We start from the raw sequence: 16,334 nt of genomic DNA on the forward strand, positions 1-16,334 counted from the left end.
GTGTTAGCATGACGAGGCGTCAGAGCGGCGGTGCCGTTACGCCCCGGGCTGCCGACGTGCAGCGCCCCAGCCCCGGCGCCACTCATGCCGCTCCCAGCGGAGTTTCTCCGCCAAGCGGCGGACTCACGCCGGCCCGGGTGTCCGCCGTAAAGCGCCCCGATCCCGGCCTTATTGGTGTTGCTCCCGGCAGCGCTCCCTCGGCTTCCCCGTGTGTTGTCACAGCGGAGCCTCGGAGCAGCGGAGCTCTGCCGTCCCGGGCTCCCGCTATTGAGCGTCCCGGCTCCGGCTTCAGCATCACGGCCAGCGATCCGGAAGGCTCCGACATCAGCACCGAGGACAGCGACCCGGAAAACTCCGGGATCGCGCTGCCTCTGCTCGGGTTGTCCCCAGCAAAGCGCCGGTCCGCGGCCGCCTGGCGGCCGCCCGCTCTCATTCAGGGGACACCTGCTCCACAGCCCTTTCGCCGGGGGCCCCCCGTCTCCCGAGGCCGGGAGGACGGGTGGGCCGCCCCCGCTGGCCGTGGTACAGCCACTCATGCTCCGGTTTCGCACGTGGCGTGTTATGTTGGGACCGCTTTCTCCCTGGCTGTCCAGGACGCTGAGAAACGGTTATGCCCTGCAGTTCGCCTGTCGTCCGCCTCTCTTCAACGGCATCCTTCGTACGCGGCTCGCATGCCCTGCGGGGACGGCCGCTCTCGAGGCAGAAGTAGCCTCACTCCTCAGCCGGGGTGCAGTCACGGAGCTGACCGCGACAGAGGCGCACTCGGGTTTTTATTCCCCCTACTTCTTGGTCCCCAAGAAAAGCGGGGGTGTAAGACCCATTCTGGACCTGAGGGTCCTCAACACTCACATAGCCACCAGGAGGTTCCGCATGCTGACGGTCAAACACCTCCTGGAGAGCATTCGACCTGGGGACTGGATGACTTCGATCGACCTGACGGACGTCTACTTCCACATCCCCATTCTCAGAAGGCACAGAGTCTTCCTCCGCTTTGCCGTGGGGACCAGGTATTTTCAATACAACCGGCTCCCCTTCGGCTACTCTCTCGCCCCTCGCACCTTTACCAAGTGTGTCGAAGCAGCGTTGGAGCCCCTCCGTCGTCATGGTCTGAGGATCCTCACTTACATCGACGACTGGCTCACACTGGCGTCCTCTCATCAGGAGGCTGTGCTGCACACGACCCAGGTCCTGCACCACATCGAGCTCCTGGGGTTCATGGTGAACCGACACAAGAGCGCACTCACCCCAGCTCAGAGCATGGCTTATCTGGGGTTGGAGCTGGACTCGCTCTCTATGACTGCCCGCCTCTCCGAGGAGAGACGGACCTCCCTTCTCTCGACCCTGAGGTCTGCAGTGACCACACCCCTGGTCGGGGTTCGTTTGATCAGGACCGTCCTGGGTTTAATGGCCGCGGCCCACCCAGTGGTCCGGCTGGGCCTTCTACACATGCGCAGGCTGCAACGGTGGTTTGCACGCCTCCGCTGCGTGGGAAAGTGGGACGGATGCAAACGGTTCCCGATCCCGCCCCAAGCACGCCAGGATCTCCTTTATTGGATGGATCCTGCTCTCCTAATGCAAGGAGTTCCCCTGGGCTGCGTGACGCATCACGTCGAAGTGTTCACCGATGCGTCTCTCGCGGGATGGGGAGGCACCCTAGACCACCACGCGGTGGGTGGTGCTTGGGATTTGACTCCCACTCACATCAATGTGCTGGAAATGACGGCGGTGCAGAGGGTCCTGCTCCATTTCCAAGCCAGGCTGAAGGACAGCCATGTGCTCATCAGGACGGACAACACTACGGTGGTCGCGTACCTGAGCAGGCAGGGGGGACCCGGTCTCCCCCTCTTCATCGCATAGCGGCGGAGATCCTCCGGTGGGCGGACCGGCACCTCGCGTCTCTCAGGGCGCGTCACGTGCCCGGAGTCCTCAACGTCGGTGCAGACAGAATGTCCCGGGGAGGCCCACTCCACGACGAGTGGGGCCTGTCCCCGTGGGTCGCAGCCCGACTCTGGCGCAGGTTCGGATGCCCAGTGGCAGACCTTTTCGCCGGTGCAGAGAACGCACAGTGCCCACTCTGGTTCTCGCTCAGGTTGTCAGACGCCCCCCCTCTAGGGGTAGACGCCTTCGCACACAGGAGCTGGCCGTCGGGCATCCTGTACGCGTTCCCTCCAGTCCACCTCTTGACCCCGCTGCTGCGCAGGGTGAGGTTGCACAATCTTCACGTGATCGTGGTGGCTCCGGACACCCCGAGTGCGCGGTGGTTCCCGGACCTGGTTCAGTTGGCAGTCGGGGACCCGTGGCCGATTCCCGACGGGCCCGACGCACTGCAGCAGGCAGGAGGCGCCCTTCGGTCCCGCCCCTTCCTGGGCGGGAGGCTCCTGGCTTGGAGGCTGAGCGGGTGAGGCTGGTGGAACTAGACCTCCCCCCAGCGGTGGTGTCCACCATCCAGAGTGCCAGGGCCCCCTCTACTGTCAAGGCCTACAGGTCTCGGTGGAAGCTCTTCACATCATGGTGCTCGGAGAGGGGCTTGGACCCGGTCTCCTGCACCGTTGGTGGAGTTTTGGAGTTCCTCCAGGCCCTGCTGGACAGCGGTCGCGCTGCATCCACCCTGGCGGTGTTTGCATCGGCCATCACAGCGGGCCACGGCGGTTTCGGCCACTTTTCTGCACGCAGCCACCCGCTTGTGAAGCGGTTTCTGCGCGGGGCGTGTCGGTTGCGACCGCCCCCCAGGCATGTGGTCTCTCCATGGGACCTCCATGTGGTGTTGGAGGGCCTTAAGGGACCTCCTTTCGAGCCTTTGGAGCAGGCGGAGGACCGCTTTCTCTCCTTTAAGGCCGCCATCTTGTTGGCGCTAGCATCCGCCAAGAGAGTTGGGGATCTCTGCGCATTGTCAGTCCACCCATCCTGCATGGTGTTCAGCCAGGATGGGGGACTCGTGCACCTCTGGCCTAACCCGGCCTTTCATCCCAAGGTGATCACTTCGGACTTCCGGTCGCGAGTGATCCGGGTCAGGACGTTTGACTCCATGCCTGGTTCGTCTGGGGACGACCCACGCCTGCGGTCACTGTGCCCGGTCAGGGCTCTGCGTCTTTATGTCCAGCGCACAGCTGGCTTTCGCACCACGGACCAGCTGTTTGTGAGGTTTGGAGCCCGGGGGCGTGGTTCCCCGCTGACCTCTCAGCGTCTCGCCCACTGGGTGGGGGGCGCTATTGCAGCTGCCTACGAGGCACAGAATCTCTCGCCACCAGCAGTGATTCGTGCTCATTCCACACGACGTGTGGCTGCCTCTGCGGCCCTGTGCAGAGGGGTCACGGTGAGTGACATCTGCCAGGCTGCCTCCTGGGCCTCTGCGTCCACCTTCGTGCGTTCATATCTGTTGGATATGTGCACTGACTCTGTGGCCATGTCGGTTTTCGGCGAGAACAGGAGTTCAGTCGTCTAACCGTTTCGGTCCTTCTGGCCTGGCTGCCGCGTCCCGGGTGGGCTCGCGGACCAGGGGTTCCCCACCTGCCGCTCGGCTCTGCCGCGGTCTGCGGATGTTGTTTACGGTGTTGCAGGGGCAGGAGTTCTGCCGCTTGCTGTTTTTGGGTTCGCTGCCGCTCCCCGTGCGTGGGACGCGGGCCAGGGGTCCCCCCCTTCACCGCCTGCCGCTGTGGTTTCCCGGCCGGCGTGTGTGTGTGTCGCTGTGGCGATGCTTTGTACTTCGTGGGCCGCGCTACATCGCTAGGTGCCCGCCTCGTCCTTCGGGAGTTCTACGGCCGTTCTGGACATACGGTTTGTTTACTTCCGTCTTACGCACCAATCCCGTCAGCAGGCCAGCTGGGAGTACATTCATCGACCTACGGCCTTCACCTTGGTGAGTACCACTAGCGAAGCCCGTAGGCGGGCTAAGCACTTACGAAGTAGAATTAGTAGTTACTGGATGTAACTCCAGTTCTACGAGTAAGTGCGTGCCCGCCTACCTGCTGGCCCAGCTGTCTGCTTCCCTTGTTTTTGCTACGTCAGAAGAAAGGTTTGCTTAGCGCCATCCGAGGTTATGTACCCTCGGTGTGGGGCGTGGCGCTGCGCCATCGCGTGCGGGGGATTGGTGCGTCGAGCTTTGTATAGTCTCAGTGGATTGGACAGAGATTGGAGGTATGCCACTAGCGAAGCCCGTAGGCGGGCACGCACTTACTCGTAGAACTGGAGTTACATCCAGTAACTACTAAATCCACATTACTCATTGTCAGCGATAGCATAATGAGGATTATCTTTTTTTTAACATCATAACACTGTGTTTTCCTGGACCCACCGTCTGCACTATCCTGGACAAACTCCCGGAGCTGTTGCAGTCCATCCCTGCCTCTGTTCGCTGGGTGATAGTCCATGTTGGCACAAACAACACAGCCCAGCAACAGTTCAAGCTCACCAAGAAAGACTTTACGATCCTTTCAGTCTGTTGGAGAGCTGTGTTAAGTCGGCCTTCATCAGTGGGCCCATACTGACTCTCTCCAGCAGTGCCGAGCACTTCTCCGGACTCCTCAGCTTGAGCGCCTGGCTCCAGCACTCCTGCGTAGCTCACAACCTACATTTTATTGACAATTTTAACTGTTTCTGGAATCGCCCTGCCTTTTACCGACGTGACAGACTACATCTGAGCACACTGCGCCATTCAGTTTTAACCGGTAACATTCAGTACGCAGTCCAATCACTCCCAGATGACTGACTGCCTGTGAGGCCCGCCCACTCCCCCATGCACCCCACACACTCTTCCACTGCCCACAGACACACCTGACAACAATATCCACACCATTCCTAATACCATTTCCAACAGATACCACATTCCCAGAACTGTTTTTGAACAAAGAAATGTTTTAACAATAAAATGCCACAGAGAGCACATGTCCAACTTGTCCTGCACTACTTTAAACATGGCGCTCTTCAACATATGTTTTAAAATGAATGATTTTAATTTGGATAATAACCTAGACAGTCTTCTTTTAACTGAGACATGGCTTTGCACTGATGCACCTGTTACCCTGCCTGAGGCTTCCCCACCTAATTTAAATGTTTTATTTTCAATGAGACAGGATATAAGGGGTGGCAGAACTACTTCCATTACAAGAAACTGATTAAGGTTAACTGAAGTGTAAAAAAAAAAAAAAATCAATAAAAATACTTAAATTTTCTTTATGGAAAAAAAGGACACAGCTGAGGAGATAAGGGAAATTTCAAATCACCATTTTAATTTGGCATTTATGCACATGCAGCCAGCATCTTCATGAAGGTTTTAATTAGAGTAAAGTTTAACGGGACTGAAAACAATCAAAACTCCTTTTTCATTTTTAGTTTATATCTCCATGGTCAGAATCGCCAGAATAAATATTTTCCTTGTTTTACAGTTTGTTGCCTCAACCTTGAGCCAGTTTTTGGTGATTCCAATAGGAGGATCTCAAACAAACATTGCTTCTTCACATGTATAGCTTCTTTTGTCACAAGTTTCTTTTAAATCTATATTCATGATCACAATGTTTTACTTTGCACACATACCCTCAATTTTGTGAAAGTTTCTGCTTCTTGTTTATGGATTTGATTATTTATTTCACAATGAAGAAAATCATTAAATTGTTTTCATGCCATAACACTGTTGCTCATGCATTAGCATTTCCTTTGTGTTTCTGCTCTAAAATTGTAATTTCAGTCTATACACAAAGTCTCATTGAACCATGAGATACGCATGCACACACACACACACACACACACACACACACACACACACACACATACACACACATTCAAAATAGTTTAATATCATGTGAGCATGGGCACTGCTGTTAACTCACAGGCAATGACAGAGGTTATGATTCCTCTTGTAACATGGTCCTGATATGAGGGCCACTTAAAAAAGAAAAAGGACATGAAAGCATTACATTTCTTCCGCCCATATGCACACTGGCCATTTAAAGAGGCACAAAAAATTGAGGATAAAAACTTTTTTTTTTGTCACGTTAATATTTATTGGAAATAACAAGAAGAAATTATCTGTATGCATATATAATTTTGACATGTATTGTTTCTTTGTAAATATTTCCTTTTTAATGAAAAAAAATCAAAGTAGTTAGAAATACAGGAAAAAAGTCACTACACAAATGTATGTACACAAATTGATGAAAAGTATGAAAGAAAAGCAACATGGTCATCTATAAAATAATCATTTCATGTTTTCCTCATTATTCAGTAAAACTAATTCAAATTTTCAGAAGGCACTGAAATGCACATTGATCAATATTAACATAAAATGAAAAACATGTCATTCAGACATTACTCATTCTCTGGCTCATCAGTCTGGCTGTTCAGGTAATCTTCTCCCAAATCAATCATCTGTTTCAGTGCAACCAGTATCAGAGCATTCATGTTTTCATTTGGTGCCATTTCTGTGTGATAGTTTTGCACGGGAAAGATGCAGTTTGGTGGAAGGCCGAGAAGCTGGCTGGCTTTGTCAACCTGTGTTCAAAGCACCATCAATAGTAATTTTAAAACTAAATGTACTGTGATAACCAAGAGAGGAGAACAAATTAAACACAGAAGCTCACCTGTTCCTTTAGGGTTCGGCTCCGATAGACATGGGTAATATCCTCTTTCACCTTTGGACAGTATTCATCAACTTTGGTGAGAACAATCAGCTGGGGAATTCCTGTTAGCCGACACATCTGATCAGACTTTGTTTCACTGCTTTCATATCTCCAAATGAAACAGAAAGGAGAATTCAGACTCACCCTCCTCACTAGCTGCTAGTCTGATGTTTCTCATCTTTGTTCGCATCGCTCCAGATATGAGAGATATTTTATCAGCAGGAATGACAAAAACCACAACATGAACCTTGTCATTCAGAGTAGGATTTGCATTGTATAAATCATCATCCTCTGAAATTTGATTTTCAGAATCAAACTGGAAAAAAACATTGAAATGTTAACCGCAATATACAACTTGATAGAGCAATGAAATGAGACAATTCATATCTGCTATAGATTAATGCATTTGGATAAGGATAGGTGAAAATGAAAGCATAAAAGATTCAATAATATCTGAGTGTGTACCTTGTAACCATCACGCACATGTCCTTTCAGGACACATTTAATGTCCTCTATGTCAATTCCAGAGTTGGTTGGCTCTTCCAGGCCTTTGGTGTCATTGAAAATGAAGTTATACGATTCCTTCATGCTTTTCTCGATTTTGTAAGTTGTGTACTTTGAAGCAGAAAGTGAAGTCGTAATTATTATCATGAATCAGCAACTGTTCTCAGTCACAAGCAACACTGTTTGAAATGTTTAGCTTCAACTTATCAGTCAGGATGAATATATTAATACAATTCATCTGAATCCAAATTCAAGAGGCCTTCATAACTTTATGAACAAACATAGATGTGTGCATGCCAGGATTTAACTGAAATCATCAATTGAAACACTTTACTTTCTGGGTGAAGCTGGTCCAATTTGCTCCATCTGACAAAGCTCCGCAGGTGATTCTCCTTTGAAACAGACTGTTCACAGAGTTGATGAAAGTAGATTTGCCAGCACCAACTGGTCCGTGGAGCAGAATTCGGACATGTTTAACACTTTTCTTACGAGGTTTGTAAGTCTTCACAGAATAAAGACTTCTCTCGTAGTCCCTGTCAATTAAAAAGAGAATGTTGCAAAATGCTGTATTTTTTTTCCTACTATTGATAACACACGTTTAAGATTGTTACACACAGATGATTTCACATTATAAAAGGTAAAAACAGTTGAGTTGGAGAGTGTTGACACGGTGGCATCTGGCTGATGGAGCATTGAGACATACTCACTCTGGGAATGTCCTCCACGACTTACTCAACAATGCTAAAGGGAGAATTATAAACACAAACATTATTTTGACAAACTAACACTTCATTTATTCTGCTTTGAGTATACAGCTATTAATAATGTGTTAGATAAGTCCTGCCACAACAAGAACTGTGGAGAACCAGCAGAATGTGCTGAATATCTGATGTCAACAGAATACATGGGATCATACAAACACCCCCAAACATTGAATAATTTGTTCCAACAAATGGGACATTTTAGAGTTAGAACTCACCTCCACCCATGACTGCAAGGTAACACACCTGTAATCTGGAGGGAAAGAATATAGTTATTGTCCAAAAACAAATTTCAACTGGAAAAGTGACTCAAAGTGTAAACTACAGGGTATGAGTTCATCACCTAAAATTACCCGTCGGGTACTTATTCTTGATGCATTTTCCAAATGATTGGATATTATTCTATTCCCTAAATTACTTCATATGAAGTCAAACTGCAATATAAACATTAATAAATAAGCAAAAGGCTCACCTTGAGGGTTTGTTGCTCCAGAAGTGTCAACTTCTATATGTACATGCAAATTACCTGTCTAGTTCTTCTCTAATGATGGTTTTGCTGATGAGCACGAGTAAGGAAGTAAAACTGAAGAAATGCACAACCCAATGGTGGGAAGTACCTCTGAAACAAAATGTTTATTTAATTCTTTACTTTTCATAGTATGTCCTTTGTATGTCAAATAAGTACGTTAAACATTACATATTTAATCAACAGAATATCTCTCTGGTACCGTTCTTAACTGGTTCAGTTCTTATCTCACAGATCGATGTTTTTATGTAAGTTTGGATACTTGTTCCTCAGGAACCCATGAAATTAGGTGTGGGGTTCCCCAAGGTTCAATTTTAGGTCCCATACTTTTTAATCTCTACATGCTTCCACTTGGGGGCGTCATCAGGAGACACGGCATCAGTTTCCATAGCTACGCTGACGACACTCAGCTGTACATCGCCGTGTCTCCTGATGACTCAGGGCCAATAGAAACCCTTTTTAACTGTATTTCAGACATCAAGTCATGGATGCAGTGAATTTCCAACAGCTCAACCAGGACAAGACTGAGGTTTAAGTTATCGGTCCCGAAGGTCACAGAGAGAAAATTTTACCAAAATTATTAGATTTTAAACCAGCACAATCAGTTAAGAACCTGGGCGTGATTTTTCATTCTGAGCTAAGTTTTATTCCACACATTAAAAACATAACTAAGATTGGATTTTATCATCTTAAGAATATAGCCAGAGTCCGCCCGTTTCTCTCTCAGGCCGGTACAGAGGTGCTAATGCAGCTTTTATCTCCTATAGATTAGATTATTGTAATGCCTTGCTCTCTGGTCTTCCCAAAAAGAATATTTCAAGTCTACAGTTATTACAAAACTCAGTCGCTTGCATGCTGACGAGGACCAGGGGGCGGGCCCACATTACACCGGTTTTACAGTCGCTGCATTGGTTCCCTGTCTGCTTCAGGATCGATTTTAAAGTTCTCTTATTAGTTTTTAAATGTCTTAAAGCGACACTAAGGAACTTTTCAACCTTAATAAAACATTTTAATATCTTTTGTGATGATACATCGACTTACAACTAGTTAAATGACCCCTCTGTCACGGCCTGAGGGCGTCAGCATTGCTTTCACTTGGACTAAGCAGTGGTGAGGAGGGTGGTAGGAACCCTGCACACTAAAAAACTCCAAATGTGCAGACTGCTTTACGGCATGCGTCACATCATGATATAACATTGTTTAGCCACCATTAGATTCGTTACCTCGTCGCTATCCGTCCTTCACACAGCCACTGGAAACAAATGTAGGCGAGTTCAGTCCAACAGCATGCCACCGGGAGCAGCATTTTACGACGACACGCGCTCGACCTCATGGGAACTGTAGTATTCGGTCAGGCAAAACACTACCGCTTTTGTCCACTGGCGCTGCCAAAATCAACGAAAACTGAAAGTTCCTCACGGGCCCTGAGGTCCTCTGGCAGTGCGATATTGTGTGTTCCAAAAGCCAGAACCAAGACGCATGGTGAGACGGCCTTCAGCTACTACGGCCCCCACCTGTGGAACAGCCTGCCGGAGAACCTCAGGACCGCAGAGACTGTTGATATTTTTAAAGGGAGGTTAAAAACATACCTTTTTAATCTGGCTTTTAATTAACCTTTTATAGTTCTTATCTCCATCATTTTTATTTTTATTATCATTTTTATTTTAATCTATTTATTCTATTTATTTGTTCAATTTTATGATGTACTTCTAACTTATTTAAATTTTTTACTTTATAATCTTATCTTACTATTAACTTTGTATCATGTCTTTTTATGTTTTTAGCAGTTTTAACTCCAGTGTTTCCTTCAGGGGGGTTCTTCACACCGGGAGTTGGTCCTGGTCCGGTGCTGGGGTTACTGCGCTCGAGTCCTCTGGTCCTGGCTGGCCTGGGGGGCTCCACACTTCGGTGTGTGGGTTCCCCTTGGTCGGACGGGGTCGGGGGTCGAGCGCCGAGCGCTGGGGCCCCAATACTAATGACCTTCGCCTTCTCCTGGTGTGAACGGCCCCACTGGTAGTGTTTTCCCATGATGCTGAGTGCCATGCCATGTCTCCTCTGCTGTGTGCATATAATTCGGAGTGTGTGTGTGCGTGTGTGTGTGTGTGTGTGTGTGTGTGTGTGTGTGTGTGTGGTGTGTACTTATTGATGGTGCGGTTCTTGTTCTTTTGTTTTTATGACTGTTTTTACTGTTCAGCCCTTTGCGTTGTTTTTATAAATATGAAAAAGTGCTCTACAGATGAAGTTTGATTTGATTTGATTTGAATATTGATCAGTGTTTTCTGCCAAAAATATCAACCACTCAGGAAACAGTAGAGGTAAGATTTCATTGGGCACAACAAATAAAGAGACAAACAAACCAGTATTTCCTGGCCTATTCCTTTTATTTTAGAAAAACTTTAGGTAAACAGGTAAGAAGAGGGGCATAGAAACAAGATTTTTTCACTTATGTAGAAATATATGTATGTAAAAGCAAACATTAGCTCTTCTCATGTATAGTTTCTGTGGTCATGCTTTTCTTTTTTCAATGCATATTCTTGATCACGATGTTTTTCTTTCCATACTCGGCTTCAAAGTTTCTGCTTTCACATTGAATTGTTTTTCATGTCATGAGGTTGTTGTTCACACGTGAGCTTTGTTCTGGTGTTTCTGAAGGCTGAGAAAGCAAATACTGTGGACAAGAGCAACCAGTTGCACCGTTTAAATATCCTCAGTGTGGGAAGACGGCTGTCTATAAATCTACCCATAACCCTGATGGAAAACATCCAGCAATATTTTTGAAAAAATCCCAACTCTCAGCTGTCAAGCATCATCATGAGAGGACATAAAATCAAGGAAGAGGTACTACAATAAATGAACTGAGTGGAAATGGGAATGCCGGGTTTCAGGATGTGGAAGTGTGGTTTCCACATATATTTACAAGTGTGTAGCAAATACAGAAGAACCACAGAATATCAACAAATGGCAGACCTTCCCAAAAGACAGAACTGAAATGTCACGTCCTTTTACCTATCACGGCATCAGCTGTTTCGGACCCTTTATAGTCAAGGAAGGAAGAAAGGAAGTGAAACGATATGGACTTTCACAAAGTGGTTACCTTACTGGAGGCTGAATAAGTCTCACACACTACATATTACCATTACAGTACTGCACATCCACTATAGTTTCCACTTATATGTGCTTAATGTAATGTTTAGTCCAGAGGGTACTGAACAAAGTCTGACTTCAAATCATTTGTCACGACAGCAAGGGTGAGGTTTTATTAGTATACGGCACCTGGGGAAATTTCAACCAGAGGAAGTAGAAAAATGAAGGTCACGAAGGTTAGAAAAACACTGGACAGAGACGTGTGTTTTCCCAAAGGCACACTTTATTGATGATGATAATAATAGAACCAGTGAAAATGACATGCATGTGCAATAAGAAGGTGCCCTGGCCGGTACGTCTGAGCCCCCACCCCCCGGTGAAGGGAGGGGAATCCGGGTCTCAGTCACTCAGTGCAGCGCTTCTCGAGACCCACGGGTGCTTTCGGCACACTCGTGACACAAGCCAACAAGCACTACTATAGTTTTGAAGTCTGTATCCGCATTACAGTTTATCATGATGCAGATCGTAAACAATTCATAATACTTATCAACGCCTGTGACGGCCATTCCATTTAGTTTCACGAGTACATTTCGTGATGAGAGGTAAACATGCCAGTGAAAAACAGCTCTTTACAGAGTATGGAGAGACAAGACAAGCTATACCAGACACCTTTTGGCCTTCGACGTGCAGCTTTTCAGATGTCGAGAAAGACTGTATTTCAACACCGAGATATCGTTGTCGTCCTGTTTTTCCATAAATCAAGAAGAAAACCGAGCATTCCGAAACATTCAGTGACGACAGAGAAGAACGAAGACAGGAGGAAGTGTCTCAAAAGGACAGTTCATAAATTTTAACCCATGCCAAACATCAGGCAGCACACAGCAAAAATACAATAAACTAAAGTTTAAATTAGCACCACAAGCAATTCATTTTAACAAAATTTGTTACTTCAGCATTTTCAGTAAGATAATGCTCCATAAAGTTTTTTTTAAAAAATCCCAAAACTTACAAAATGGAGTGTGTGTGTGTGTGTGTGTGTGTGTGTGTGTGTGTGTGTGTGTGTGTGTGTGTGTGTGTGTGTGTGTGTGTGTGTGAGAGTGTGTGTGTGTGTGTGTGTGTGCGTGTGTGTGTGTGGTTCTAATACATTTCACATTAAGTTATAAAAAGGAAATAAAACATCAACAGGCTGAAGCTCTCTTTGGCATCACAGTAACATTTTACTGCCTTTAAGGCGGTAGAGAATCTATACTTAAGCCTGAGAGGCATAACGTGGCCTTGAATAACCAGTGCATCGTTTGTGCACATGGATCACATTGTTGCAGGATGGACAGCGATGCTCCACATCTTTACAGCCATAATGGAAGAACGGCACCCAGAAGCAAAAGAAACACCTATAGAATAAACCAAGAGGATTATGGTCTTTCAGGAGGACGCCTCCAAAAAACAATTGTTCAAAACTAATATTGATAAACTTCTTTTTCTACTGCTTAAAATACATCAGTTTGGTTTCTTTACCCGATAGAAGCGAGGAGAATACACAAAAGCCAGGTGATGCAGCCGGGTGTGTACTCTGTGTCGGTGAGGACTGTCTGTTGGCACTGTTGGCACACGGTCCGACCCGGGAGCACCTGCAGCAGGTCTGGCGCCACTGCAGATCAGGGGAACGCACAACAGAAAGATTAAGAGCATGTGCTTCTGGACGTTTGTTCTCTTAACCTCAGAAACTGATGAAAGTATCGGTTTCTCCGTTGGGTACACAAGATAAAACAGTAGAGCCATATTTCAAAGAATCAGAACATTATTAAAAGGTGGATTTAATCTTGATTATTATTATTTGCAGCTCATGAAAACCCCAAATCCAGTAACTCAGGAAATTAAAAGACTTGTGAGTTTTAAACTTATGGAGTCACACTCTCATCTGGTAATTTTTTTTTTTATTCTTAACATTTGCAAAGCTGCATGGATCCTACAAACTCTGGTAAAATATATATTAACGCTGAAAATAAACACTGACCTCTGGTGGATGGATGCAGACATACTCAGTCTGTGTCTTCGTACGCAGGAATTTGTTTGATGGGGTTTCACAACGACTTGTTGCTGTAATTTTTTTTTAAGTTTGAATTTGTCAGAGGTGAAACACCTTGCTAAGTCTTCTGAACAGAAAAATCTGACAATGTGGATTTTATCAATGACACTTTGTGTTAGAGCATAGACAGAGAAATAATTAAAGGAGGGGTAACTTATTGCAAGTGAATACAGTTTCATGAGTTTCATGAGTCAGCTGTTTTGTCATCTCCACATTTAAATGTTTTATTAACCGAGTCACAGGATGACAGACATTCTGTAAAGGTGAACTTGTTTCAGTCACAAAAGTCTCACGGCCCTGGAAATCACTGACAGACACTAACCTTTCATAAATGAAACTCCATTCAGGGGAAATCACAGCGGTCCGTACTCATCGGTCTCATTAAAGACGTGACTGTACACACAACAAATACTGAGCAACAGGCGTTTGCTGAAGGTGTCGCCCTGACCCACAGTTCATAGGATCAGCGGCGACGCCCTCGATGACGTGGAATAGAAGGTGAACAGATGAGATGTTTATGATCACTGGGCGTACAAATGTGGCTGTTTGTCTTTGGCAGGACACTGTCAATGATTTTCCCCTTTGCAGAGGCCACTTGAGCTTTTCTTCACAGATATTTGCACTTTGCTTTCAGGGTGTAAAGTTTAACACAACTGTTGGCGTTTTTCCGACATTATGTCATATTTGACAATAAGCTGTACGCTCTTGGATCGGCTGAACTCACCCACTGTGACCGGTGCAGTCTGAGCAGGAGCGAATTGAACACCTAGCAGAGGAACGAAACACATGACCAAAACCAGCATGAATGGTTCAGACTGAATACCTCCAGAGATGAGTGAGAGAGCAAAACAGAGCTTCATATATGTTTTGCATAAAAATAGACAACAAACTTGTGGAGCGTGCAGAATAACGGGAGGGTGAAGGGGAGCGGCTTCGATGATGGTAGACCCCTGGAGGAGGCCCTGCAATGCAGCATGAAACACATGATATCAGAATGTCAGCGTCGCTGTTAAACTACTTTCTCTGAGGTACATTTTGTCAGGAATGAACTGTCTAAACTTTAGAGTTACTTTCATGCATTTGTGTTTTTACAAGTGTACAGAATGCCATCTTGTGGAAAACTATAGCGCAGATCCACGACCATCAGAAATATGTGACTGATGAGTGAAAGCCACAATATCCTGCTCACTACAAGAGGGTCAATTTGTGACCGAGCATGTGCATTCCAAGAATATACAGGAGAAGTGGCTGCTGAATTCACAAACACTTTAATTTTGATTTGTAGTAATTTTACCTTTGACTGGCTGAAATACATGCAACCTAAGGGATCAAAGTCGGACATGACCCAGTTTATTTTGAACCACATTTACCTCTGTTAAATTGCGAATACTCCATAATTGCAGTAATAAAAATCAAATAAAAAAAAGATGATAAAAAGCAACTGAAAAAAATTCACTATATCCTGAAAGGAGAAGTGTTTGGTCAGAATCCAGCTTTCTGGAGGTGAGGGTCACTTTTATTTTATTATTTTTTTGGTGTTGACAGTTCTCAAGCTTGGCCATCTCTGATCCAGACACTATGAAGTCCTTCTGTTTGACAATAAGATGCATTTTTTTAACTCAAAAAAACTACTCAGGAGGTAACGGGAACATTGTGATTGTAAACAGACTTTTATTACTCACATGTGCTCAAGGCATTAGATCAAATGTGAAAAATCTAAAAAAATATATATAATTTGTTTTACCGCCTTTGCATAAAACCTTTGATCGAGTAAAACAATATATATTTATTCTTGTTCTGACAGAATTCATAAATTGCGTTATGTGTATAATTGGGTGTGTGTTATGAAAAGGAAATAATCCAGAAAAGGGAGCAGTGAGCTCAGCCACAGACCTCCTTGGAATCCAGCAGGTGGTGGTCCAGGAGCGAGGCCTGGCTGAGGGCTCATCCCTTTGTGAGGCATCCCGTCTCCATCAGGCATGGGCGGGCCCATGGAGAGTGGAAGGCATTCGTGTGGTGGGCACCCTTTCTCCATCCTCAAGTTTCACCCTCTGATAATGATAAATTATTAGGCAGAAAAAGTAATTTGCAATCTAAAAAAAAAAGAAATTATGAATTTTCATGTTAAGTTAAATAACTTAAGGCTTCAAGCGTAGGATCAGCCCCTACAGGTGGGGTGTAGAGGAAGCTTTAAGAACCTGATAATATGTAATATTTTCCTTTTATTGCTTAGGGATGGGCCATGGCTTACTAATAAACAAAAGAGGCAACTGACAAAAAAAAAAAGGAAAAAAAAGAAAATTGAAGAAAAATGAAAGTCATCGTAACATCCAGTTTTAATTCAGTTTTAACATTTATTGAGTATAAGTAGATTACTTCTATGTTTATCCTGTCTTTCCAGATGATCCCACTGATAAACACGCCCATGACGCAGGAGAAGCGCAGCAGCCGCAACTGAGCCCGTTTTTAGGCACACTGACGCGCTCTTAATGCTAAAAAAAAAAAAAAAAAACCATCCCCGGAAAATCACTATCAGCTGTTCTGTCCTGCACGAGCAACCTCTTAAATAAAAAAACCTACCCTGTGAGTTTACTTGGCGGAGACGGTGTTCGTCTGAGGGAAGATGGAGAAACAAGAGGAGCGAGGCTGGACGGAAACGACCTCCTCGGCTGCAGCGGGACCGTGAAACGTTACGCAAGAAGCGGCTCCTCTCTTCCTCCGCTCCCTGCCAGGAGTGCATCACCCAAACAACCAGGGCGAGG

The 16,334-nt window shown here is 46.0% G+C and overlaps 2 protein-coding genes across 2 annotated transcripts; both read right to left on the minus strand.

Annotated features, from left to right (window-relative positions):
- Window positions 1-6,300: 6,300 nt before the first annotated feature.
- On the minus strand, window positions 6,301-8,104 carry LOC115386865 (interferon-induced protein 44-like). The gene is made up of 7 exons (XM_030089311.1): window positions 8,095-8,104; window positions 7,823-7,856; window positions 7,450-7,648; window positions 7,077-7,226; window positions 6,756-6,927; window positions 6,573-6,673; window positions 6,301-6,483 (listed from the first exon to the last, which is right to left on the minus strand). Exons 1-7 carry the CDS (start codon window positions 8,102-8,104, stop codon window positions 6,301-6,303), a joined length of 849 nt encoding a protein of 282 aa, XP_029945171.1.
- Window positions 8,105-11,802: 3,698 nt separating this feature from the next.
- Window positions 11,803-16,285, minus strand: LOC115387434 (lipopolysaccharide-induced tumor necrosis factor-alpha factor homolog). Its single transcript, XM_030090142.1, has 6 exons — window positions 16,153-16,285; window positions 15,466-15,623; window positions 14,463-14,534; window positions 14,297-14,338; window positions 13,002-13,134; window positions 11,803-12,877 (listed from the first exon to the last, which is right to left on the minus strand). The coding sequence occupies exons 2-6, from the start codon at window positions 15,605-15,607 to the stop codon at window positions 12,736-12,738; spliced, it is 531 nt and encodes a 176-aa protein (XP_029946002.1). The 5' UTR covers window positions 15,608-15,623; window positions 16,153-16,285; the 3' UTR covers window positions 11,803-12,735.
- Between the last annotated feature and the right edge of the window lie 49 nt (window positions 16,286-16,334).

This window comes from Salarias fasciatus, chromosome 4 (genome assembly GCF_902148845.1).
Source record: "Salarias fasciatus chromosome 4, fSalaFa1.1, whole genome shotgun sequence".
NCBI lineage: Eukaryota > Metazoa > Chordata > Actinopteri > Blenniiformes > Blenniidae > Salarias > Salarias fasciatus.

Coding starts and splice junctions, on each gene's coding strand:
- LOC115386865 (XM_030089311.1), bottom strand. Junction 7,649..7,822: donor TCGTGGAGGACATTCCCAGA/GTGAGTATGTCT, acceptor TTTAATTGACAG/GGACTACGAGAGAAGTCTTT. Junction 6,484..6,572: donor GCCGAACCCTAAAGGAACAG/GTGAGCTTCTGT, acceptor CTTTGAACACAG/GTTGACAAAGCCAGCCAGCT.
- LOC115387434 (XM_030090142.1), bottom strand. CDS start 15,607: ATGGAGAAAGGGTGCCCACCACACGAATGCCTTCCACTCTCCATGGGC. Junction 14,339..14,462: donor TTATTCTGCACGCTCCACAA/GTTTGTTGTCTA, acceptor TTCCTCTGCTAG/GTGTTCAATTCGCTCCTGCT. Junction 13,135..14,296: donor GACTGCACCGGTCACAGTGG/GTGAGTTCAGCC, acceptor CCTGATCTGCAG/TGGCGCCAGACCTGCTGCAG.